Source organism: Choloepus didactylus, chromosome 21 (genome assembly GCF_015220235.1).
Source record: "Choloepus didactylus isolate mChoDid1 chromosome 21, mChoDid1.pri, whole genome shotgun sequence".
NCBI lineage: Eukaryota > Metazoa > Chordata > Mammalia > Pilosa > Megalonychidae > Choloepus > Choloepus didactylus.
The window spans coordinates 18073386-18100599 of NC_051327.1; the positions used below are offsets into that span (position 1 = coordinate 18073386).

At 50.9% G+C, this 27214-nt stretch overlaps 1 protein-coding gene across 8 annotated transcripts in view; it reads right to left on the reverse strand.

The window, feature by feature from the left end:
• Positions 1-27214, reverse strand: part of CUX1 (cut like homeobox 1) — a 362321-nt gene that overhangs the window by 169863 nt on the left and 165244 nt on the right. For all 8 annotated transcript variants that reach the window (XM_037815379.1, XM_037815378.1, XM_037815376.1 and 5 more), the window contains exon 4: positions 5469-5547. In XM_037815379.1, coding sequence (XP_037671307.1) covers positions 5469-5547 — 79 coding nt within the window. The remainder of the gene's footprint in view (positions 1-5468; positions 5548-27214) is intronic.

Below are 27214 nucleotides of genomic sequence, written 5' to 3' on the forward strand. Positions count from 1 at the left end.
ATCTGTCCACGATAAAACCGACAGATGAAACCACCTACTTTAACAATGTAAAATTTTAACTTACTCTGTGAATCTAAATGTAAGCCCACTTGCCATTTTCAATTGGATCAACAGTTAGGGCTGATAACTGAACTGGGAACAGAAGATTAGTTCTATAGATTCTTTTTGCTAGTCTTCCTTTTAAGCTGTAACAACATAAAACTACGTACACTAGTACTGTCACCTGGAGACAGGGCCCCTCTACTCTCCTTCCTCTGCCTTAAACTCATCTGACCAGAGCCCAATCCATTTCACCTCCTGAACAGAAGCTGTTGAAATCTGTCCATTTCTCTCCACCTCTACTCCTATCACCCACTCCCAAGCCACCTCGATTTTCCCTCCCCACTGGCCCCTCCACGTCCTGGGCCTCTTTCTAGTCGGTTGGCCAAACTGCAGCCAGAAGGACCTTTTAAATACACAAATCTGATCGTGCCATTACCCTGCTAATACTCAATAGTGGTTTCTCCTTGTTAGATCAAGTCCGGAATCCTCTGCATGAGCTACCAGGCCCCAACCATCTGCCCTGGGAGACGCCCTTCACCCCATGTAACTCTCAGCCCCCCGGACTTGGGCAAGGTCTCGGGGTACACTGTCTTACGCAGCCACTCCATGCTGCCCCCCTCCTCCTCTTGCTCCCTAAGCTCCACCGGCCTTGCCCGAGGCCCCCTGACATGCTGCCTCCAGACGCCCCGGGACCTCCGCACATGCTGTGCTCTGTCTGAAAACTCGCCCCCCGGCTGCCTCCTGGGAGTGCTTCTGGACTCGCTCTCTGCCCAGGGGCTGTCGCTTCTGTTCAGTCCTCCCTGTTCTATCCTCTCGTGGCCCGAAAGACCTGACCTTCAGAGCACCTGTCACACCTCAGCTTCATTATGGGAGTAATCACTCTCAAGTCCACCGGGCAGGGACCACTGCAGCTCCTGACATGCGCTGGGGTGGGTTGGGGGGTGAGGTGCTGCCCGTGCAATGCGAAGGGGGCTGAGGGTTGCTGCAACGAGGAAGAAGAGGGTGGTTTGGCTGAAGTAAGGAGGTATGAAAAGTCTGATGAGAAAGTCTCTTAAAAATACCCCTTACAAAACTGACTACGCCTACAGCGACCAGGTGGCGAGTGCAAGAGGCCCTCACTGTGGGGCCTGAACACCTCTAACTGGCCAATGTGAGCTCAATGCCAATATATATTTAAATGTTTTTTCCAGTGTCTTTAATATGGAGGAGGTTTTGGAAGGAGAAATGACATGACTCAGGGTTCTGGATGTTAAGAGGAGAAAGCGAGGAGCCTGCGGTAACTCTAAGCTTTCTTTTCTCTTGAGCAGCTGGGTCACGGCCCTGAAGGAGGTGTGGGCGGAGGGGAGCGGGCTGGGGTGCGTGGCCGTCCCACGTTTGGTGCTGGGTGTGGAAAGTCTGGGATGCCAGCAGGACAGCTGCTCAATCAGACACAGATTCTGCAACCCAGTACTGGCCACAAAACTGAAGGCCCCAGAAGCTCACGTGTTGGTATGACGAACCCCAAACGCTGAGTGCCATATAAATTTCAATGCAGGCACAGAAGATCTTTATGGAATGAAGCCCAAGCAAAGTGTGAGTTGAGGGAGCTACTAAACTGCTACAACTCAATGAATGGTACATTCGGCACCTCCAGAGCATTCTACCTCAACAGAAACGGTCAATCTTGGGAGGATGGTTCAGTCTGAACTGTTAAAAGACTAAGACCAAAAAAAACATGAGAAAGCATTTTGAAGAAATAATTTGATCATTAGTTGACTCATTCACTCAACAAATATTTACTGAGTCTCTGCTATGCAGCAGGCACTGGGCTAGACATGAGGGAATTAATTAGGGACAAGATCACACTGTCCCAGTCCCTCTGCCCAGCCAGAGAGGAAAAGAGATGAGTCACCAAGGAGTTATAATGGAGGATGGAGCCTGGGTCCTGGGAGCAGGATGTGTGTTTGTGTGTGTGTGTGTGTGTGAGATGGGGGGTAGTGGGGAGGAGAAAGAGAAAGAGAGAGAGCGAGCGAGAGAGAGAAGGCCTCCTTTGGGGAGCAGAGTTGAGAAGTCTGGAGCAGTTGCTGAGAAGGGGCCCAGGGTGCCAGGCGAGGGGCCCGCCTGCCTGTGAGGAGACCAGTGTGCGGCCGCTGCAATGCTACAGACACCAGGCTGAGCGGGAACTGCGGGGCAGAGGGCAGAAGTGGACGGAGCCGAGACACTCTCTGGAGGTCAGATGGCCAGGACGTGGTGATCAGGTGCTCGAGTGTGAGCAGCCAGGTGAAGATGTGGTAACCAGGTGCTCGGGCGTGAGCAGCCAGGTGGAAAGAGGCACCGCTCACTGGGAGAAAGACCACGGCCAAGAGGACGGCTCCCGCTGGCCCCAACGGGCTGTGGCAGGGGCTGTGGCAGGGTGCCCGGCCGCCATCCCAGTGGGGGCATCCGGGAGGCGGCGGGAGCGAGACGCAGACTGGAGATGGAGCCTGGAGAGCGACTCCGTGGCGAGGGCTCTGGCACTGGCTCATTCAGTCGTCCCTGCCTTGGTCCTCCAGGCCCTGCTCGGGGCGCTGGGGATAGAGCAGAAAAGCCCAGCCCTGTCCTCCAGCAGCGTCATTCTAGTGGGACCGGCACACAGGACACAACAAAGCACATAACTAAATACAATTTCCGGAAGGGACGGCGCACGGGGGGATGGCCAGGCTTCCCGGCCGTCTCCCAGGCCTGGCGTGAATCCGACTCCACGTCTTGCCGGGGCCAGCTGGTCGGCGGTTCCTGGAGCCGGGCCACTTGGCACGTAGCTGAAATACCTGTTTCACTATTTCTAAGGGCTTCCTCCATTTTTTTTGAGGTAACATGAGTTGCTGTTCCTCGTACCTAGGAGAAGAACTTACTGCACCCCACAAACGTTTCTGGGTTCGACTGGATTGAAGCCTGAAGCACACAGACAGTCGAGGCCCCCCAGCCCCACAAAGGGGTACCTGTCGGTAAATGCAGTGCTATTGACCAGACCTCTTCCCGGAAGCCTGCCGCAGGCTTACTTCATCTGAGCAACAGTCAGACTTCAAAATGCAGGTGGAATGCACCATTCAAATCACTCGTTGGATCTGCCAATGCAGATCTGCATTTATATTTGCAAGAAAGAAATACCTGGGAGGCGGGAAAACATGGGCTATATGGTATGCAGAGGTATTCTGATAGACTTTTATTGTTATAGGAAATGGCAAACATCATTTGCTCCCATCACCTTAAATTTAGGGTGCAAACTTCAATTCTCCAGGCCCAAATGATAACTGTGAAGGATATCACCAATATAGGAAAACAGCTTATGGTATAATATTAAGTTAAAAAAGCAGAATAAAAGTTATTTCATGTCCCGAGCAATGTTGATAGGAAAAAAAAAAAAATCTTCATTTTCCATGGGAAATCAGGATGGAAATAACTGCAGAAAAAGAAAATACAGTGACTTTGTAAACTGGTAGTCAAATCTGGCAACTTTACCAGAAGAAAACCCAGGTACGAGCTTTACTTCTTATGTAACAAGAGGGTGTAAGTTATTTAGAAAAACAGCAGCGAGCGGCTCTCTGGGTCTTTGGGAAAGACAAAAAGCCAGTCCCCCAGACTGTGTCACCGATGTGACTGAGCTGTCGGCTGGAAAATCCCTCCCAGGATTCTCGCCCAGGCAACGTGGTGGCAGGGGTGCCTGTGGCCCAAGATGGACTAGAACCTTCCTGAGCAGGAGGTTCAAATGAAAATTTAAAGAACAAAGTGCTCTTTGGAAATATTCATATTTATCAAAGCCCAGGTGGTTCTCTTCCTACCAATTCTTTATCCCTGGGTCAGCATGGACACAGTGTGGTTCAGAGAATACCTTCAGTCACCATGTCGCGCACAAGAAAACGCACGGGGAGCCCCACAAAAGTGCCAGAAGCTTGAGGAGCTCAGAGTGCAGCCTGACCTCGAAGGACTGACTGACTGGGAAGGAGCCTCCTTGGGCGCCTCGGCCAGAGTCTTCTGGGAACCTCCAGCTGGACACCAAGTCTTGCAGGAAATCAAAGGGTTGGAGCTGGGAGCTGGGAGCTAGATAAACTCCTAAGACAGTGAAAGACTCAGAGAGCGGCAGGGACGCCAGAGGTGGGTCCAACACCATCCTGACCTCTAAGGACAGGCCTCAGGCTTAATCAGAAATTCAAGGGCACCTAGATGTGCCCCAGAAAGGGGGTGTGGAGTGGAGGGGAAGGGACAGACAAGCTAAAGAAGATGCAAGATCACAAACCACACGACGTTACAACCGAAAGAAAACCGTTCTCCATCAACAGGTGCTCCCTCCCCCTGCTACCATTTTACAGATGAGAAAACTGAGGTCCAAGAAGGAAAAATGGGACCAAGACTTCACAACAAGGCCCGGGCAGGAGAATGTGGGTCTCCCTGCCCCACGTCCGACACGCTTTCTGCTGCCTCTTGCCTGGAGCGGCCTCTATTAACCCCAGTTCCAGAGCGAACAGCAAAGCCCATGATGGGCTGGAATTAGAACACAAGTACAGATTCAAAGGAGACCTGTTTCTTTGTGCCTTGTTCAACTAGTGCTAGTAATGACAACAATGCTCAGAGAACTATCACTAAGGGCAAGCATGCGACGCTGGTGGGTGGGGAAGGGAGAGTGGTGGTGAGTTGGCTGCCTTGATGCGATGTCCATGTCACTCTCCTAATTTTCTCATCCGCATCCCTCCAGGACTGAGCTGGGACCAATGTAGTCACGTCCATCACCTCCCCTTGGATTCTGGAACACCCAGGAACCGAGGACAGGCAGGATCCGTGGGCTCAAGTACTCTAAACTCTGCCCCACTTTTCTAAAATAAGGAATGGAAGCTGTCCTTTCCCAGAATGCCAAACAAGCATTACTTAAATCCTAAACTCTTTAAAAGAAGAAACAACCCAAGTATTTAGTTGCAGCTAAAGGGGCTACCAGTTGCCCTTTGGCTACAACCCTGGCCACAGGTCAGTGATTCGCTGGACGGCCGGGGAGGGGAAAGCCCACAGCAGTCCTGGCTGCACTCCGGGTGGCTCTGTTAGGGCCATTCCTGGACAGGGAATCTGTCAGCCCAGAACCTCCAACACCCGTGATGCCGGTGCAGCACGCCATCTGCCCTATTTCCTCTCTGTGACACGCGTGGTCTCGAACACCAAACTTAAATGTCATTCCCAGGATTTGGTTCCTGCGTTTACACAGGCATCACTAGAGGTTCAGTGATGACTTCAACAAATGTATCAAATTTGCAGACCTACACAAGTCTGGGTTTTGGAGAATTCATGTCCCCAGAACGCCCTGGTTTCCCGGCAAGTTGCACATACGGCATCATTCCCTTCGGAAAGCTGAGAAGAATGAGCCCCAAGCCCACCACTTCCCTAGACACGGCCCTTGCTGGTGGGATCTAAGTGTATGGACTTACCTGGAACATCAATCAATCTCTTGTAGACATTCAAGAAGGCTGCCTCGGCTTCTTTGCTTCTTTTACTCAGTGCATCAATCTGAAAGGGAATGAAAGAAAGGAAAGAAAAACAAAGAGCTCAAAATTTGTCAAGAAGTAATTTAAAAATCATTACACAACCAGTGAGTTCCTGCAGCAAATGCACATCCGATGTCTCTGTAGATGCTGCACAGCTCGGCCTTCGCCCTCTTAGAGTAAATGCCTGAAAACAAGTAAAAGGGAGACAACTCATGTGGGTCCAGTTCACAGGGGAAACTGAGGCAGGAGCAGCGCTTTGAGATTCTGGAGCCCTTTACTGAGAGAGCCATGAAACTTACTGCCCAATTGTGTGCACGCTTCAACAGAGAAAAATGATCTCGTGCCCTTCCTGGTCTCTTTCCTTCTTCTGCAGGTGCTGACCATGAGCCGACCACAGGCCAACGTTGTGCGGGAGGAGGGGGCAGAAGAGAGCCCTCCTACCCCCAGGGGCTCGCCCAGCGGGGGAATCAGGCATGCAAACGGGGAATTAAAGCACAGCCAGAAAAGGGCTGGGTCAAGCTAACAAGCAGGAGCGTGGGTGACATCTGAGCAGGGTCTTCCACAGCAGTTCACCAGGGTGGAAAGGGCACACCGCATTCAAGGGCAAGAGCACGTTCAAACGCCCAAAGCAAAGGGGGTCAGAGATCTCCGTCAAGAATTTTATGAAAACCATAAAACTCCTAGACACACGCACACAGAGTAGTGTACTTGTATTTTAGGACACTCATATGTCCTCCTGAGTTCTCTCCATGAAGTCCAGATTAAGATCCCATGGAGGGGGTTGCAACAAATCCGGGACCATGGGGGTCTGCGAGCTGCCTGCTGCGGCGGGAACCATGCGCATTTCAGGGAGCTGTGGGTGACAGGACAGAAAGGTACTGGGCCATCGGTGCCAGGTGCAGGAGGGTGGCCTTCATCAGCTGTGCAATGGGAGCCACGCAGAGCCGGAGGCCAGGAGGGGTCAGCAAGGAAGGAGACGGTTCGGAAGTTGCTGCCCTTATCCCGGTGAGAAATGAGGGGGCTTGGGCTAGGGCAATGGCCGCGGGGCTACAGGAAAAGAGGCTGGAGAAATGCGGGTGGCACCAAGCTGACGTGAGGCCCGAAGGAACAAGGCAAGGCAAGCCAGTGCCCGGGTTTCTGGCTTAGGCAATGGGCAAGTTTCTGCGGTGGCGGCCAGGATAGGTTTTTCCCGTGAACCACCCTGGCTGAACTAGTTTTCCCCCAATGTAGAAGTCTGTTCATCAGAGAGAGGCGATGTGTGAAAACTCCCAAGTATGCAGGACACACATCCCAGGAGCCTCTGATTGTTGGAGAGACTCGTTACATTACTGAGCTCACATGACACAATTGCTGAGACAACAGATCACTTCTTATACCTGAAGCATGCAAGAGTCTACATGCACAAACTTCATATTGGCTCAGGAAAAGGACACTAAATTATATATTCCTTCTGTCCCCTCATAGAATTATACTCTCTGTCTACAATGTTATTAAAGAGGCAAAAGGATGTGGTTTAATTATAGGGCCTCTTGCACTGAGCCAACCAACAATTTGTTAAAGGCCGGGCGAGCTCACCTCACCACAGCCAGGCTGGGAAGACTCGAGGGGGGGAGGCAAGGGCTAGTGGGGTCCACGTCTGGGAAATCTGACGCACAGCAAACCAGTTCCATACAAGCACCTCCAACTTCCAACAAGGTGTGTCCCAAAATTCCTATTTGAAGTCAGCTGTTTGGAAGTAAGACACATTTTTTTGCCCCATAAAATAAGTTTGTGATTTAGGTGTTGGGAAGGCTCTCAGAATAATCTACAAGGCCTCCTTAAATGCCAGGCAGTTCTCTATTTTTAAAATAAAGTGTTTAGTTCTTCTGATTATTAATTCATCCTCATTGCGTAATTAGAAAAATTATCAGAAAAATCAGAAGAAAATTTTAATTCTCTGGCTCCAGTAAAAGTCATACTTTGTATTTCCCTTCAATCTTTTTTTTGAATTAAAAAATATATATATATAGTTGAATGAAATGTCCAGAATAGGCAAATCTTTAGAGACAGAGGAAGGAGGATTGGGGAATGATGGATAAGGGGTGAGGGGTTTCTTTTTGGGGGAACAAAAGTGTTCTAGAATTGTTATGGTTGCAAAACTCTGAATATACTGAAAGCCAACGAACTGTACATTTCAAATGGCTGGTATGTGAACTATATCTCAGTAAAGCTGTGTGTGTATATAGTTGAAATCAAACCATATGTAAAATTGTAACATATAAATCTTTTCCTATAGCTATGATCAATTTTGGAAAACATCTTACTAATACCATTTCCACCGTACCCAACCACCACATATGTAGATGCATTGAGTGAGGATGGATTTGGGAGCTGCCTTTCCAGATGTCTGGAACGGCCCCGTGCACTGGGTCTTTCCAGCCCCTCCTGAGGGCGGCGTGGCCGTGGGGAGCAGGGTCTGTCCCGGCTGACATCCCAGCCTCTCAGGAGCCACCCCAAGGCTTCTTTACCCAGCCCGGGCTCTGCCCAGGGAGGGCCCCTGGCAGCTGTTCCAACCGCAGGTCTGGAGGGAGGCTGCCTCCATGGTGGACTGGTTCAAACAGCACCCTGGGGCCCGCGGTTCTGAGCTCCCTTCCCTCCCCAGATGCGGGAGAATCTGAGCCCACTCCCAAGAGAACAAGGTCAGGCCAGTGAGTTTCATTAGTTCATCAGGGGATTTTGAGGGGTCTTAAAAGAGCTGATGCGTTTACTTGATGAGGTTCTTCCCCTAACTGACCACTGACCCTACCCCGCACCCCCCATAAGATTTTTCAGAACCTTCTGGAAGTCTGTTGATGCTGAGAATTCTGACACTTTCTATGTATATTCCCTCTTTTGACTCCTCCCCATGCCCACTGCCCTAGTCCGCGAACAGGCCACGGGGTCTCAGTTTTCGTCTACCCTCTTCCTTGCCCAGTTTGTCTCCTCTTCTGTGGACTCTTCCCTGCTGCTGATACCCCTGAGCTCCTCGCTGCACACTCTCACCTAGTTGGACTACCCCCCGCTGGCATCTCTGCCCACTGGAGACCTACCCGTGCTCCCAGAGCCAGTGCAGGCCACACTTCCTCCAGAATGCCGCTGCTGGGCTCCCTCCAGCTGGCAGCGCTCGGAGCTCGAGGGAGGGCCATGGACCAGAACCCAGCCCCTGGAGCCAGGCTGCCCGGGCTGGAATGCCAGCTCCACCTTATCTGCACAAGGCGAGACGGCACCCACCTCTGAGGGCTGGGCGTCTCAGAGAGCCAGCATGCCACAGGGCTCAGGGCTGGTGCAGGGAGTGATGCACGGAGTGACTCTGTCACGTGCAAGAGCTTTCTCTGGGCGCCCTCGGACACACATCAGTTAATGCAGCTACCAACCAGGAAGGGGGGCCTCCTGCCCGTCCCCCTCCGCGTTCTGTGAGCGTGGGAGGAGGGAGATGGTGTCACTCACCTTCCCAGTCTCCACCCACCAGGCCTGCCTGCCACGGGAGCTTGGGCACTTGCTTCACAGACAGGTGACCACAGCACGGCGCAGGAGCCCCTCATAAGGGGAAGAGATTTGTGGAGGAGAAGAGGAGGCTTGGGGTGGGGTCTTATGACACAGACTGCTGAAATTAGGATCCTCGTCAGACATTCCGACGACTTGGCGTGCAAATGTTGATTGGAGGCATAGTCTACCCACCATTCCCACCTCCCCAAAACCACTTCGAGGCACCGGCAAGGACAGAGCTACGGCTTCTAACGGCAGAGTGGGGCAGATTTTGGCAGGTCTGATGGCCCTCCCGGCCCTCCCCTGGGGTGAAACCAGTCCTTTGCCGAGGGATCCCCCTAGTCTGGGACCGGCCTGCTTTGTCAAGCTTTCCTCCCGCCACACCCACTCGCTCCCTGTTCCCTGAATGCAGGAGCAATTACCCCCTGGTCTGGAGGGCACCCCTCTGGAATGTTCCCTGATCCTGAGGCTCAGCCCAGAACCATCTCCCTGGTGAGGGCCACTCCCACCGCCTGCCTGGGATTTTCCTGAAGCTGCTCCACTACGGATAAGGCTCTCCCTGAGACCCTCAATTTCGTGAAAACCCAAACCACGCTTGGGCCCCAGCTGCCTCCCCCCATGACCAGCACATCGGAGAGGTTTGATAAATGTTTATTGTGTGAATGAAAATTTACCTAAATCGATCAACTGCTTTATCTGCAGAAGTCAGCAAATGGGAAAGGGATCCAGTTTTAAATCTTTATGAAAATGCCTGATACATAAAGAGCTCTTGGTTTAATAAGCACAGTCTAATAAAAATTTGGCAACAGGGTGGCAGGCACGTGGCTGGAGGTGGCACATTTAGAAGCCTCTTTCCCACCGGATGCATCTGAGAATGCTCGCTCACTCGGCTCACTGCCCAAGAGCCCCAATGGCTTCCACACATTTCCTGGATCCAACACTTATCCTTTCAGCAACATCGCTTTAATAACGCTGAGTTTGGTTGTTCTGTGATAAGCATTAAATTAAAAAAGAAATTTCTATATGGAAGTGTTTTACTCTAAATCTCAAAGTATCAATATTTGCTTAGTGTAGCATGAAAACTCAGGAGTCCAGGTTTGGGGAACAAGTTCATGGAAATCAACCGGGAGACCCCTGAGGTTCAGCAGGGGCGAGAAGGTGCCCACCTGCCCTGTGGGGTCTCAGGAGTCACCTGGCCTAGTGTCTTACTGCCCCGTCACTGCCTCCGCTCCCTGTGAGAGGGTCACCCCACTGCCACCTGACTTGGGGTGCAATAGCACCTACTAGGTGGGGTGAGTGTACTTCCCCGCTCTCCTGGAGCATGTAGCTGATGGTGCCATATGCCACGTGCAAGGGTAAGATTTAAGGGCCGCCGCAGGGTTCGGCCACTGTGCTCGTTCCGTTTGCCACAAGAACAGCAGGGCCCTGTTGGAGCTGCTGCTTGCAGCAAGATGACACACAGCGCTGGAGCAGACTCACAGTCAAGCCACAGCCAGTATGTAAGAGGAACAAGAGAGAAATTTGTGCTGCCACAGGCCACTGAGGTTTGGGGCTGTTTGCTACTGCAGCAACGTCTAGTAAAAGCTGGCTATTGCAGGTCTTATGAGGTGGCCGTATCTCTAAGAAGATAGCACAGAGTAAAAATAAAGAATAAACAGCTGACCCTGCTGACCTCACCTCCTTCCAAATCCTTCCACTGACTGTGCTTCTACAGGGAGAGCCTCTGCCCCCTCAACCTGCCACACCCCTGGCACCTCTGGGTCTTTTTGCACTAGTTCCTCTGCCAGAAGCACTCTCCCACTTCTCCCATGGGAGCGGCCAGCTTTCCCGTCACGAGTCGCTCTACGTGGCACCTTCTCAGTGGCGCCCTGCGACTTGCCGAGAACAGCTGGCCACTTGGCACTCGTGTCATCCAAGCCCTCTATGAATCCCTCCCTCACGACCTCCAGGCCGTGCCACCATCACTCCTTCCCATGGGCTTCCTCTCCACCACCGTCCACTGCGGCCGGGGCAGCGGCTCCTCCATCTCTTTCTCCCCAGCAGCCACGTGGTTCCCGACCCCAGGAGGCAGCTTCGGAAGTGACTGATGAATGAACGAAGGTAGACACCAGGCAAAGAAGGCTGCGCAGGCCAAGGGATTTTGTGAAACTCATCCTTGAATTCTTTGACACTGATTGCTTGGAAGGTCAGAGCAGAGAAGGCAGTTTCCTATTATTAGAAACTTCCAGAAAGTTTTACCCTCCACCACTGTTTATTCTAAAATGCGGGAAGCCAAGAGACCCAACTGCAAGAGTCACCCTATACCCTAGTTCAGGCAAGAACACACTGTCCTGCTCAGAGGAAAGCCTTTCTCTTGCTTGGGTGCGGCAGGTCAGTGGAGTAAAAAGAGAATGGCGGGGGCTTTGGAACTGGCCATCGACTGAAACCCGGTACCCCCCACGTGCCAGCGAGGTGCCATCACCTCTAAACAAGGGAGACTCAGGCCTCTCCATCAGCTTTTCCTAAGTGCTAAAAGGAAGGGGTGTGGGGTGCCCACCACTGGGCCGGGCACCTAGCGGGTAAAAAGTCCACTGCAGCCAGCCTGATGACCGTGGTGGCCCTGCACTGGTCCAAGGGGGACCCCAAACCTGGCCCAGGGTGGTTTTTGGGCAATGGCGGTACACCCAGTCCCCAGTGAGAAGGCTACCACTCCCCTGGCACCCAGGGGCCTGCTGGGTGCCCTGACCCAGCTGCTCATCCCCTGTGTGCCACAGGGCAGGAGGCCTTGGGGTGCCAGCTGGGAAGCAGAGACATTACAACAACGTGGGCCCTGGAGTCACCAAGAAGAAATGAAACACAAAGACTGGTCTTCAAGTTATCTGATAGTAATTAATGCTTGACAAGTGCTATGAATTTTGAAATGAAATAGGCTCCTCTTTTCAGGGTGTCGTCTGTCCTCACCCGCCCAGGGGCTCGGTGGGGCGATGTCGTGCAAGGCCGAGAGACGTGGAGACCAGGGTGTGATTCCCAGCTCCAACCCTAGAACAGGTAGGTAGGCTGTCCTGGGTGGGTGAAGTAACCTTCTATGCCTCAGTTTCTCTATCTGCAAAGTGTGGAGAATGAAACTTGGTTGCTGGAAAGAAGAAAACTGAAGGGGCTACTGTAGAATCAGCTCTGCTTCTTGGATGCAGAAACCAACCAGGCCCCTGGAAACCTCCCCAAGGACAGGCTGGCCCTAGGGGTTTGGGACCTGGCTCGTTGAGGCCGCAGAGTAGTGGAGACAATGTGGGCTTGGAAGGAAATGCAGGGTTGGGTTTGAGTCCCAGCTCTGCCACACGCTTGCTGTGTGATTTGGGGGCAGGTCACAAGCTATTTAAGCCTCGGTCTCGTCATCTGTTAGTGACAACTGCCTCCTTTTTGAGTTGCCAAGACGATGAAATGAGACAACCTCCCACACCAAGTGGCCACATGCTCGGTTATGTAGAGAAAGTGAGTAAACATCAGTAACTTCCCTAATAAACCCACAACCAGCGTTCTTTCCCTACTGCACCACTGGTTCCCCCACTGCTAGCAAACCAAGCAGAAAGCCTGAGCACCTGAAGTCCTGGGGGATGGAGACAGCTAAACACCATCCCAGACACCATGGTGGCACGAGCATCCTCAGGAACAATCTGCTAGCCTATCTATACCCTGGGAGTTTACAAGCTCATGATTTAGAAATAAACACAGACCATCATAAGAATTTTCAAATCGATGTGCTCTGCTGGACTTCAGGCCAGTCAAGAGCAGCAGGGGGATGACAGAAAAGTTTTGTCTCACTGACAGTCTGGCTGTGGAGTTTTTTTCAAGAACAAAACACGAGTTGAAGAGTCACGTGGAATACCAGAAGTCAACCGAGAATCCCCAAGACCCAGTCCAAAAGAGATGAGCACGTGGGACCAATCTTCCGAGTTCTAATTTTAACTGAACACGGCCACGTAAAAGGAACATAGTTTCTGAACCCAAACAAAAATAGCAGAGAGCCCAGTAATTCCCCTCTAAGTGCACGCTCCCTTTTTGTCTGGCATGGGACTGGCCCTGCTGCTGGCTTGGGAGTTCCACAGGGAGACGAGAGGCTCAGGAGCGGGGGGAGGGAGCCCTTCTCCCACCTGTGGGCTCCAGGAAGCCCCTCTCCCAGCTCCCTGGAGCAACGTGGAGAGGAGAGAAATTGGAAATTGGGGGTGGGAACCTGGCTGCCTCCACCAGCTTTATCCTCAAGGTCACGGTCCTTCACAGTTTCCAACACCCAGAAAGGAGCTCCATGAGGCAGAGGTGCATCTGCAGAGCTCTCCATCGCAGAGCGGTGAACGAAATTCACTGGCAAGGCCTTCACCATGTTCAGCGCACGGTGCACACGTTCCAGACAGTGCTTTCGGCTGTAAAAACAGTACACTGGAGGCTTGGGAAATGACACAAAATCACTTCTTTCAGAAACAAACGGAGGTGAAGTATTCCTTAGCTGCCCCTGAAAAGAGCTTCTAAAAGATGAAGAACTGGAAATGTCCAGAAGACTGCGCCATGAAGAACGAATGAGGCAACGGGAAAGTGGGGTCACAGAGAACGGATCTGCAGCAAGGACAGAACAACAGTAACAGTAAAAATGATAAACGGAGCAGCCAGCAGTTGAGGCTCCTCTGCCGTCTGCAAAGCCCTTTCGTGTACGTCCGGCATCCTGGCTGTCAACACGGGGTTGAAGGGCTGTGGTGGGGAAGGATTACCTGCATCTGTCTCCCCTGTCCCCATCAGGTGGAAGCTGCAGGAGGGCAGCTCACACCTCAGCAGCAGGTGGACCCCGACACCTCAGAGCTGTTCGGAGGCAGAAGGCACTGACTGCCCGTCTCCCCCATGAATCCACTGCTCAACAAAGTCGTTCAAGGACCGGCTCAGGCACGCCAGGCGGTGCCATCCTACCCTCTGGGGAGCCAGAGCCTCCTGCTGCTTCTCCTAAAGGGCCCAGGAAGGAAGGAGGTGCATGGGGGGTGCTCACAGATAAATCACAGGAGGGGTGTGTGGGAGGCACCCCAGGAGTGAGGTGCCCAGCTCAGATTTCTACACCATTTGTTTTTATGAATAGACAACATATGTGTATATTGAAAAAAAAAAATTTAAGGTATAAAAACAAGGAGTTCAGCAAAGTTGCGGGATACAAGATCAATACACAAAAATCACCTGCCTTTCATACACTAGCAATAAGCAACTTGAAAATGAAATCAAGAAAACAATTCCACCTGTAACAGCATCAAAAAGAATAAAAAACTTAGGAGTAAATTTAACAAAAGAAGTACAAAGTGTGTACTCTGAAAACCATAAAACACTGTTGAAACAAACTTAAAAAGGCCTAAGTAAATGGGAAGACACCCAACGTTCATGGATGGGAGATTTACTGTTAAGATGGCAGAAATCCCCAAACTGATCTACAGATTCAAGGGGATCCCTGTCAAAATCCCAGCTGGCTTCTTTGCAGAAACTGATGAGTTGATTCTAAAAGCCATATGAAGGTGCAAGTGGCCCAGAAGAGCCAAAATAGTTCTGAAAAAGAAGAACAATGCTCGAGGGCTCACACTTCCTGATTCCGATATACACACATTCCCTTCCTTTTTAAACCCAAATCGTAGGCTATTGTAGACACTGTTCCGTATCTTGTGTCCTGCAAGCTTAAAGTGAGTTTTAAAGATGATGATCAGCCTCCTTCACGGTGGCAGAGGGGACAGGGGTGGGCTGAGACAAGGCGGGGTAGAAGGCCCGGTTCAGACAGGTGCAGGGTCTGCTAGGGCTGGGAGCAGAGGGGCTGCGGGAGCCACGAGGCTGGAGAGGCAGGCAGGGGCCAGATCCCGGAGGGGCTGCAGCTTTGTGCTGAGAAGTACTGGGGGACCCTGAGGAGGTCCATCTGGAAGGGACATGCAGTGATCGCCCTGGGTGGGCCACCCAGCAGGAGGCAGGAAGACCAGGGAGGGGTGATGAGGCCAGGGCAGGAAACAGGTGGGGAGCTGGGAAGGAGGGACCCAGGCTGAGTAAGGTTAAGGGGACAGAATTCACAGGGCTCCTCCCCGAGTGCTGGCCAGGTGACCTGGGGGGGCTGATCACCATCCCCCTAACAAGTGAGCACATCTGGTGATAACAGTGTGGCGGATTTGGGGCTGGGATTATAAGTGTGCGAGAGGCCCGAAGGGGGAGCACCAGGGGCTGCTGGAGCCCAGGGAGGCCTGAGGCAGGACTGAGGCCTGTGCCAGGGACAGAGATTCCGACCCACCAGCTGCCAAACAGTCCCGATGAGGTCACCTGGGGAGTGTGAACAGGGCCGTGGGAGCCCCAGAAGGCTGGGGCTGAATCCCGGGGGACACTAGAATTTAAGAGGTCAAAGGATCTGGAGGGTTCTATGAACAATATTTAGAGCTACCATCTATTCAGTGATGCTTTTACATCAGGAGCCTTAAATACATACGTATAATACCTCATCTCTGCAAGGTAGGTTTATTTTCCATTATACAGATGAGACGCGGAAAAGTTGAAGCTACTTATTCAAAGTCACACTGGTAAATGACGTCAGGATTCAAATCCAGATCTGACTTCAAAATCCTTTATTCATCTGTCTGGTTTTCCCTGCTACGCTAAGCTGCCTTCCCAGGAAGAGAGGCCAGGACGGGCAAGGATGCAGAGGAGAAGCTGGGAGAGAGCGTGACGGCAGGAAGGAGCAGCGTGTGGTGCCCAGCGCCCTGCAAACCTGCCCCTGCACCTGCCAAAGCCTGTGGCAGGGCACTGTTCTGCTGCTTTTCACGACAGGTGTGCCCGGGGAGGATGCCCGCCTCACCGTGCCAGGCCACAGGGAGTCCGAGTGTGGAGATCTCCCCCTGGCTCTCTGTGCACCAGTGGTTTCAGGCCTGGGGAGGGGTGAGGGGATATGAAGCAGGAGCTGGGGGCTGGGGGGACACTCCTGCCTCCCACGGTGCCAGGAGCCAGCGCTCCCTTCCACGCTCCGGCCGGCTCACCTGCTGGGTTCTCTCTTCGTCACACTGGAGGACAAAGTGTGAACTCATAGGCTTCTCCCTCTTCTACCCCTGAAGCAATTCCAAGTTGCTTCTCAAGTCTTATGGAATCAGTCAGGCTTTGCAGGCAGGCCTCAGCGTCCGTGACCGAGTCCACGTCTCCGCTCTGGGGCTGACAGGTGTATCCGGAGCCAGTTACGAGACCTCTCTGGGCCCAGACACCCCTCAGATGGAGCCACTGTGCAGACTGAATGAGAGAATGTGTGCAAAGCACCAGGCACACAGCCAGGGCTGCAAAGGAGCTCCTTCCCCTTTCCTCCTTCCCCACTGAGGGCTGCGCCAGGCCGGCCATGTCTCAGGGGAACCTGCTCTCCAGGTTAGTCTCCTCCTAACTCCCAAGCGTGCCCTCCCTGACTCCTGTCCCAGTCCAAGCGCTCTGGGGTCCCGGTGGAGGAGGCCGAGGGCAGCTCAGACAGGGGGAGAAGAGGCTGAGTCCAGTCCCCCAGTGAGGAGGGCTTCGGTGGCTGCTGGCCTGCCCGGCTGGGTGACTCTTCCTGGCTGGTGACTTGGAAGGCTCAGGAAGTCGGTACTAAACCTGGGCACAGTGAAGCAGACGCAGAGCCTGGATTTGTTTCCTTTTAGATTAGCAGTGGTCGCGTCCCTTTCCACAGGTAGGTTAGAGGCACAAGTGTTGGGGTGAGACCAAATCCCGAGCTGCAATGCTGGCTTCCTGCTTCCCAAACAAGGGACCCCAACTTCACCAGGCTACTGTGAGGCTTTTCCGTGCAGGTAGCCAGAGAGCTTGTGAGACTGAATGTCACTGTGGGGTGGCCTCTTCAGTCCAGGGAAACTTGCTGGAGATGCTGAGGCCCGAGGAGGTTGTGGTAAGAGGGTGGCGTCCGGTGGACATAAAGCTTGAGGGAGCCATGGCTCCCAGGGCCGGCTCAGGAGCTGGTGAGGGGAGGAGAGCCAGGAGCCTGGAGCGGGGGCCAGCAACCTCACCTGCAGGCACCCCTCTGCTCCCCACCCCCACCCCCGTGCACCACCAGCCCTCCTGGGCGGGCCAGTTGGTTGGTGATTATGTCATAGCACAGGGTGGGGTGGTGGTGGTGGTTCGTGAGATCATGGAAATGGGGTTTCGTCAGCGTGAAATGCACAAATAATTACGAGCGAGTGAGCAGTGGCACAGTCTGGACTAGACTGGAGAAGACGAGGAATGTGGAATACTTCTCATTCAGTCAACAAAACTTCTCTGGGGCTCAGCTCTTATCGAACAACATCCTGCATCTCCCTCCCCAGATTCATACACAGATGAACACTGTCCTCCTTTTGACCATCTGCTCCTGGGTGTCGGTTTCATTTAAGGAATCACTGCATTAAGTTGATGGAACATTAGCAAAACCTCATTATTATCCAGATTGAGGTTTTCCAAGGGAAGAGAGAGCTGCACAAAATGAAATATCCTAATAACTTAAATTCCACTGTATGTATATACTATATACAGACAGTATATAATATATACACATTTTCTATATATATTCCAGTACAGAAAAAAGCCTAGGAGTCAGTCTATTTTTACAGACAGATGTTACTTCTAATCTTATTCACATACATTCCCTCAACCCTCATACTTATCACACGAGGAAACAGGTACTGGAAGGTCAGCTGACTTGGTCAGGGTCGAAGTCAGCGGCCAAGTTGGACCTTAAACGCAGGCCTTCCGACTCTAGGTCCAGGGCTCTCACCTTTACATCACAGTTGCTTCCTGGTATAATATGATTCCCCGAATGGAGTTAGGAGTCCAAGCAAAAGGACACAGAGCCATTTGCATCCACAGGGAATGCTTTTGAGTTACAGACCAGGGGTTTTTGCACTAGCTCCCCCCTTCCCTCCCACCCCATCCACCCTCTATCGTTACTGGGGTCTGTTCTGTTCCCTGCACCAGGCCACGTGCTGGGGACACAGACGATGCTAAACTGCTGAGCTCCATGACAGCAGCGGCTGCGTCAAATTACTCACCATCTTAGACCAGGTTGGTGCAGTGCCTGGCACCCAGGATACTCAACAAATACTTAGGAAGGAAAGAACGAACTCGCAGTCCCTGTCCTCAAGGAGCTCAGGGTCCAGAAGAGGAGACTAACATAAAGAGTAACACCGATCCTTCAGCCTGCTATGATCACGGCCCAGCCAGGAACAAAGCCAGGGATCCGCCCCTCGGCCGGCCGCAAGATCACCTGGGTGGTGAGCTGGGCAAGTCCAGGGGCTTCCCAGGGAGCCAGGGTGCGCTCGCCTGGCCCCTCTGTGAGCTGGCATCAGTCCCTTCGCATCGTGCAATCTCTATTTCCTTACGAGGGACCCACTGGGCTCCGTAAATTCAGCATCAACTTTGCTAGGACATCATTTTGTTAACCTATTCTAGAGCTCTTTGAGTGTCCTTTTCTCCATTTTGACTCAGTCTGCTTCAAGGTGACAAACATTTACTGGCACCTGCCATGTGCCAGGCCCTGGGAGACCCTTCGTCAGGAGCGGGGTTGGCCCCCAGCCGGCCCACCGCCTTGAAGTCCAAGTGCCGGCGCCCCGAGGTCAGGGAGCGGGGCCGCGCAGCACAGTGCCCGCCGTGGGCTCTCCGGCAGAGGCGGAAGGGAAGCAGAGGCCGCCCACTGCCCGTGGGCATGAGCTATAACCTACCAATGGTTACCGAGAGGATGTTAAAAATAATTACCTACTGAAAATATTAGATTTGCTCTGGATTGTTCATTACATACAATGGTTTAATAGGACTTTTATTGAATCGCTGCAGAGCTCTGGGCCCAAATCAATTTGCCATACACGCGGAATTTTGATGTATGCTGTTGACTTCCATAACACGGAGCAATTTGTAATAGCTTTGGCTCGCTGTTGTTTTCCAAGCTCCTGCTACATCACAAGCATTCATTTCTGACCACAGAATTACATTTATTCCACAGAAAGCAGCGCAGGGTCTCTAAGAGGTTAACTTCTGGCGTGCTTGGCTGCTCTCCAGCCCCCCTTGGAGAAGCCGCGCTACGCGATGGCACAGGGCGGCGGTGGTGGCGGCCCAGCGTGATTAATAGACTGCTGACTGCGCCCCTTTCCATAGCCGCGCACTTCTCGTTCCCTGTTTCCATAGATCATGGACTTAGCCTCAACATATCTGACTGAAATTGAATTTGGCTTCTCTCTCAACCGTTCACTTCCTATGTTATGCAAGGTTATATCCTTTTCTGCATGAGCAGAACCAAACCAGCTGCAGCTTTGGAGGAGAAAATGTGTTTTCAATTACGAAGCTGGCTTGCAGACCGAACCACGGCTCCACTGCTCCCCTAATTGAGCCATCGTGGAGGGAACCTACGGGAAGAAGCTGTATTAATTGGGCCTTTGAATTTTACCGTAAGATAATTCAGAAACACTATTGTCGGCACCACAATTATCACCACAGCCGCCACCGCCAACACCTCAGTGCCCACACAAGAGAAGAGGCCCAGGGGCTGGAGATGATGGGGTCGGGTGGGGAGGAAGTTCCCCCCGATAAAGGGATCAGGCAGGACAGCGGGCCTCAGGGTGTCCGGCCCATTCCGTACCCTTGGGTCAGGGATGCTGGCCCCGTCACTCCCCGTGGGTCTCGGGAACCCAGGGGGAGCCTCACCCACTGAGCTCGGTGAGGACTCGGAAAGTGGGAGAAATGCAGCACAGGCCAGCTCAGCGCGGCAGAGGCAACACAAAGGCTACGACAAGATCCAGGCCCTTGAGAAGCCTCCAGCCTGGCAGAGGCACAGGACATAAGGGGGCAAAAGTTAAAGGCAGGCCGAGAGGGTCAGGAAAGTGAATGAAGTAAGTAGAATTTCAGCCAGGTTTTAAAGGGTGGAGATGGTTTCTACAGGTGGGGAAGAGCAAAAGGTTAAAATAACGGAGGCAGTGGATTTAGGAAAAGGTCAGGGGCAGGAAATCAGAAGCCATGTTCGGGTGACAGTAAATAGATAGGTTTGGCCGGAGCCGAAGCTGGGACCTGAAGCCTGAAAACACACTTCAAAGCTGAGTCTTGGAGCTGTGTACACAGCAGTCTGAGGGGCTGGCGGGTCACCCTCTGGGCACAGAATCACAGAACTTCAGCTGCAGGAAGAGCCTTTAGCAGGAGTCCAGCCCGGCAGTTCCCAACACCAGCCATGCTTGAGGATGTCACGTGTGGATGTGGTGAACTCACAACGCGCAGGTCCACCCCTGGCCCAGCGAGCCAGGACCTCACGGGGGGAGCCTGGGGAGCTGTGCTTCTGGAAACACTCGGGGGATTCCCATGCAGTCAGGGCAGTGCTGGTCTGAGGGCCAGCTTCAGGAACTGTCCACCTGGTCCAAGCTTCTTTGAGGCCACCCTGGCCACAGTGCTGATGCAGTCCTCGTTATGTACAGGCATCGTGGGGTAAGAATACACACCTGCCTCTGGATCTCAGAAGCATCAGGCTTAGTATCGAGCAGGTTAAACTGTACTTAAGCAACGTAAATATGGTAAATATCTCCAGGCTCAAAATCAAAAGAGAGATAACAAGTGAAGCCCTACCAGAGATCAAGAGGGGAAGATTTTGTTTCTGGCTGGGGTATTATGGGATGACTTGGAGGATCTGGCGTTGGGTTGGGCCTCAGAGAAGAAAGGGGAAGAGCTGACAACACCCCTGAGAGATGCTCACCCAGCCTGAGCTTGAACACTCCCAATAATGGGAGGCTCACTACCTTACAGGGCAGTTTGTTCCATTTTTGAACAGAAGTAGTTGCTGGAAAATTTCTCCTGCTGTTCTGCTGATACTAGTCAACCCAAGTACAAGTCCACTGAGTCATACTGAACTTTAGGGTTACAAGGAGTCGCCTTACAGATATTTCACTCACCCACTCCTTTCGCAGATGAGGTAAATCAGATGGAAAGTGCCGGGGTGGCTGCCCACAGGCACAGAGATAGCGAATGGCAGTGCCTGGACTCACTCCCAGGTCCTCTCACCCTCTGCGACGTGCTCTTTGGAGTAAACCACGCGGACACCCCGGCTTTATTTAGAAATGGCCTTTAGCTCTGGGCGCTTAAATATGTTACAGCTTAACAGATACGGCTCTAGGACATACTTGAAACTCTTGGTCACTTTTAACTAATTCACAGTATGTGTGTCCAACTTAATCCATTTTATTGTTTAATTAAAATCTGTCAAATTGTCCTGCCAAGGTGCACAGGGTCCTTGCTTTCCCCTGTACTCGGCTTTCTCCTTGGGGCCAGATTCTTTAAAGGCAGCTTTCTATCAGGGCCACGAGACCCCTGCCGATATCTCTGGCCTGGCAACCTACCTCTCTCGCTGTCATGTGCTCAGTTCAGCCACACCGGGCTTCTCCTGGTTCTAAAACACCCCGAACACCATCCCCCCATGGAGTCTTGGCACGTACTCCCCTCTGCCCAGAGCTCTTTCCCCAGTCCTGTGCACAGCTGGTTTCTTCTCATCACTCAGGTCTTACTGCAAACGTCCCTGCCTCTGAGAGGCCTTCCATGACTGCACTCTCTGAAAAAGCCGCCCTGCTCCTCAGCTCCACCCCACCACCTGTCTGGTTCCATCGTAGCGCCGTCTTTCTCTAACAGTGCACCCATAGTGTTTGGTGTGTCTCCCTTCCATAGAATACAAGCTTCAGGACTTGGTCAGCTGGGTCTGCTGCTCTCTCCTTGGCCCCCATTTGGCCCACAGCTGTGCAGAGCAGGTTCTCAAAGAGTTTTCAGTGAATGAATGAATGAATGGATATCATCATGGTTGTGATCACAGAGTCGAACCCAGCCTCAGAGACAATGCAGGGTTTTGCATGGCTGAGCTGCAGCCCTGGATATTGCTGGTGTGATATGTGGAAGGGGAGTTTCAAATTTTATCGTGGTCCATCACGTGGGCCACGTCAGCAAGTGCCACAGTGATGAACCGGCTCCGCTCCTCCAAGGGTGCAGATCAGGTTGTAGCAAAGCTTATGGCTACCGTTACGGATATTTACATACATGTGGAACAAGGCACTGGGATCTAGAATTTAGATACAGGAAGGGCTGGTTGGCAGGGGAGGGAGGCGGGGAGGAGTGTTTCAAAGTGCTTTACACCAGGTGCACGTAGGTGACCCACATCCACGTCCTGGGAGGGGGACTGGGACCCCAGGGGGGCTGTGGGCAGCGCCTCCCCCATTCCCAAGTAGTGGCAGAGAACACCGATGTTCAGGGATGTGGGCCGGGACGGCGGGCGGCCCCAGGTTCCAGCCCCAGGCCTGCCAGATGACCTGTGTGACCCTGGCTACTTTACTCGCCCTCTCTGGGGCTTAATCTCCTCACCTGCCTCCCTCGGTCCACGGCTCTGGTGGCCGCCGACCGAGGGCTCGCTAAGGGCCAGGAACTGCCTTGGGCCTGGGTATACAGAGGAGACCGGCGAAGACAAAGACATTCTAGGAAGAGAGGTAGACATAAAACACACACACAAACGTATCGAGAAAAGTACCCTGAGCAGAGGCCCAAGGTGCTCCGAGAGCAACAAGAGGGCTTTAATCAGCCTGGTGGTCAGAAGAGACCCACTGAGGAGCATGTGTAAGTTGAGTCCAAAGGGATGGATGAGAGAGGGCCAGGTGGGGGGGAGGGCTGGGTGAGGGAACAGACCCCCAGGCTCATCCGGGAGCTGCACCAAGGCCGGGGGTGCTGGGACACAGGTGCAGAAGGGGCTGGGGCGGCAGTGGCAGCCAGGCCCAGGCACCCCGGAAGGGCACTGCGAGCCACTGAAAGGTTGTAAACAAGGAATTGCCTGATCCTGGCTGTCGCATGAAGAGAAGCTGGGGGGCTGGGGAGGGGGTAAGAGCTGCCCTAGATTCCAGTTAGGAAACCACCATAATGGTGTAAGTGACACCCAGAAGCAGCTTAGAGCGGGGTAGGTGGGCAGGGATGGAAAGGGCTGGGCTGATCTCAGATGTACTTTGGAGGCAAGATGGAGGAGATTCGGGGCGTAAGGGAGCAGGGAGGGGTGTCCTAGACTTCCAGCTCCTGGGAATGAATGGAGGAGGAGGGAACGTAAGCGGGTGTGGAAGTCGGAGCAAGGGGACGTGGCACTGGGCTAGGAGTGCTGCCCTGTGGGGGACTCAGAGGGACGGTCAGGGGGTCTTCTTGTTCGGGCCCCAGACTCCTGTGCCTGGGTTGGGGGAATGAATCTGGGAGTTTGAGCATATAGCTAATGAGGGCATTTTTGGGGAAGGACGCTACTCTCCTGGGGTCAGATGGAGGAGGAGGACCTGTCCAAGGAGACGAAAAACCAACAGCCAGAGAACCGAAAGGAAAGCCCAGAGGACAGAATATCGCGTGATGTCAAGAGAAGAGAACAGACCCAAGAAGGGAGTGGTCGCTGGGCTGACTGTTGCTGGCCAAGGGAGAGGGGGCCTGAAAGGGCCAGTGGAGAGCAGGGCTGTGGCCAGCCGGAGCGGCTGGAGAATAACAGAGGCGGCCTTTGGAGCAGCTTGGCTAAGAGGGCTTGCAGGACAAAGCATTTCCCTCTCGCGCCCTGCCAAGGTGGAGCACACCAAAGCCCGGATGCGAGCTGCTGAGGACAGTCCGGCTAAGAGCAGAGGCTGAAGCCCCAGCAGACGGGGGGACAGAGGTCCCAGAGAAAGTGGGAGAAGTTGGGCTCTGGAACGTGTGCCAAGGAAGGGGCACCTCCTCCGATGGAGAAAGAAGAGGGTGAAAGGACAGGTGGGCATGGCTTTGTGATCTGGGGTGGGGAGAGAAAAGCAGGAGCGGCTTCGCAGATGGATGACGAGTGGACAAGTGTATGCTTGAAAATGCACAAGCACAACGCCTGGACTTGCTACGAGTCACACACCCGTGAGCTTCTGAAGCAGCCACTTGCCTGGGAGATGCAAATGTATCATAGATGAAATGCAGAGAGAAAGGAGAAGATAAAAGTCAGCTGCAGACAGGCAAAAAATAACCAGGGAGCAGCTACTGCCTGTAAGCATCATTCTTTTTTTGAAAGAACTAGTTCATACATACAAAAGAATCCATAAAGAATAAGTAATAAAGTGAACACCCGTGGGTGGGAGCACTACTAAGAGCTGAGTCCCTCTAGAACAACCTCTATTCAGCACTTCCGGTTTATTCTCTTTTTTATAATTTTATTATGTATGTATCCCTAAATAAGATCAGCTAAGTTCTATACATTTTCAATGCACTCACTTTTCCCTGTCTGCTTTATTGTAGTCCATTATATGGTGAAACCACTCTTTTTTGAATTCTTTCTACTACTTATAGTTTCCACTTGTGGACTATTTTCAAACATTCCTGAACTTGTTTCCTGAGGCACTTTAATTTAAATTAATTCAGGGTATAGACGTAGAAGTAGAATTGCCATGCCAAGGTATATGTGCTCCTTTAACTTTATTACTAAAGTTAAATTGGTTAAAAGATTATACCAATTTAGATTCCTGTCTCGCCTTTTCAATTTTGGCTAAGCTGGTAAGTATGAATAATCAGCATTTACATTATTTTAATTCGTTTTTCCCTAATCGCATTTAATTTGAGGTGGAGCAGCTTCTCCTATTTACTGACCATTCTGATTTTCTCTTCAAAGAATGCTGATCATGACTTTTGCCTATTTTCCTGTTGGGATGTTTACGTCTTTTCCTTATTGATAGGTAAGTATTTAAAAAATCTTTTCTGAATACTAATCCTTTGTCAGTGTGCAGCAGCTGTCTTCTTTCAGTTTGTGGTTACTCCACATATAATCGTGCAGACTGTTTCCGATACCACCCTAGGGGGCAGCTTTCATATCGCTCGCATTTCCATCTTCATTAGGCTGGACATCCAGGTGAGTCGGAATCTTCCCAACAGGTGACATAAAATGCCTTGAGGAAGAGATTTCTTCTAATTCACAGAAAGGTACAATTGAGCTAGTGATGCCCTGGGCTTATCTTTTCACTAGCCATAGGGTGTCCTTTCATGAAAAAAACTCTTACTTTTAAACGTTAATGTAGCTGAATGTAATAATCTCTTCCTTTACGGTTTCCTTTTTACAAAAACCCTAATATACCCTAAAGCTATCACATTCTATATTTTCTTCTAAAAGGTTCAAGTCTGGCCTTAAATCCACATAAACTGATGTTTGCATATTATGCCAGTTTGGATATATTACGTCCCCCCAAAAGCCATATTCTTTAATGCAATCTTATGGGGGAAGACTTATTAATCTTTTTGATTAGATGTGACCTCTTGATTGAATGTTTGCATGGAGATTTGACCCCGCTCATTTAGGGTAGGTCTTGATTAGTCTACTGGAGTCCTTTAAAGGGAGCTCTCACAGAGAGCAAAGGGAGGGAAATACCCTGGGAATCTGCTAAGTCCGGACATACAGACCTCAGATGCTTGGAAACCGACAGAGTTGCTTGCTGATGCTTTGAGATCCTAGCCCAGAGTTTGCTCCAGAGAAGCTAAGAGAGGAAAAGACGCCCTAAGAGATGCTTGCTGATGCTTAGAGATTCTTGGAGATGCAGACAGAAGGACGTTTGGAGATGCTAAGCTAAGGGAAGCCCAGAGACATTTTGGAGAACGCCATTTTGAAACCAGCACTCCAGAGCAAAGAATCAGCAGATGCCAGCCACAAGACTTCCCAGATAACAGAGGTTTTCTGGATGCCATTAGCCATTCTTCAGTGAAGGAATATACTCACGTTGATGCCTTAATTTGGACATTTTCATGGCATTCAGACTATAAATTTGTAACCAACAAATCCCCTTTATAAAAGTCAGTTCATTTCTGGTATTTTGCATAATGGCAGCATTAGCAAACCGGAACACACATGGTGTGAGGTAGGGATTCAATTTCATTTAATTCCACATAGATTAAAAATTATCAGAAAACCATTTATAGAACATTCACCCTTTCCTCACTGACCTACAACATCACTTTTGTAAGATATTTGGCTTTTATGCATGTAAGGGGCAGTTTGCTTTTTGCATCATGTTCTATTGGTTTATTTATCTATCCCTTTGCCAATTTCTGTAGCTTTAATAGTCTGGTGGGGCAAATCCTCCACCTTGTTCTCATTTAATATTATCTTCAGTATTATGGACTAACTGCTCTTGCATACAAATTCTAGAATGTGCCTTTCCAGATTCATGAAAACTCCCACTGGAATTCTGATTGGAACTACAATGACTCATTCTATAACCAATCTGGGGAAAAACGACATGTTAAATAATAGTGGGAATTTTCATCCTTGAACACATTCTCTCTCTCCATTTAAATCTTCTTTAATACCTTTGATACAACTGTTATACTCTTTTCTGGAAAGAGTGTCTCTATATTATTATATTTATTTCTAGGTGTCTTTTATTTTTTTTGTTGCCATTTCCAATGGTATCCTCTCAAAATTTTACATTTTCAGTTTCCTGTTGATGCAGAGGAATATAATTACTTTGGCATACCGATTTTGTATTAGTAACCTTTTTAAATAGTAAAAGCTCAAATGAAAATAGCAGTTTTATTTCTTCTATTACAATACAATATTTATACCTTTTCTTGTCTGCTTTGCTAGCTAAGACCTCAGTACAATGTTAAATAAAAGTAGCAAGAGGAGGCATTCTTGTTTTATTCCTGGTTTTAAAGAGAATGTTTTTAACACCACTGGGTATGATGTCAATTGATGCAGGTTTTTGATAAATACCTTTTACCAGGTTAAAGAAGCCCCTCTCTATTCCTAGGGTGCTAGTAGTTTTTAATCATGAATCAATGTTGAATTTTATCAAATTCTTTTCTCATAACTACTGAGATGATATTTTCTTTCTCCTTTAATCTGCTAATGATATAAATTCACATTAATTGATTTTGTAATGTTAAATCAAATAGCATTATTGGGAAATACCAAACTTGATGGATTAAGTCCTTTTTAAGGACTTTTGTACACCTATTCATAAATAAGGTTGGTTTTTAACTTTCCTTTCATGTACTGTTCTTGTCTGATTTTGGAACCAAGGTTATCTTATTCTCATAAAATTAGTTGGAAAGTGTTCTCCTTCTTCTATTTTCTGAAGGCATTTGCAAAAGATTAGAAGAATTTGTTTCATGAATGACTGGTAGAACTCTTCCATAACACTGTCTGGACTTTGTAGGAATATTTCTGTTAATAGTTTTAAGGTTATTCA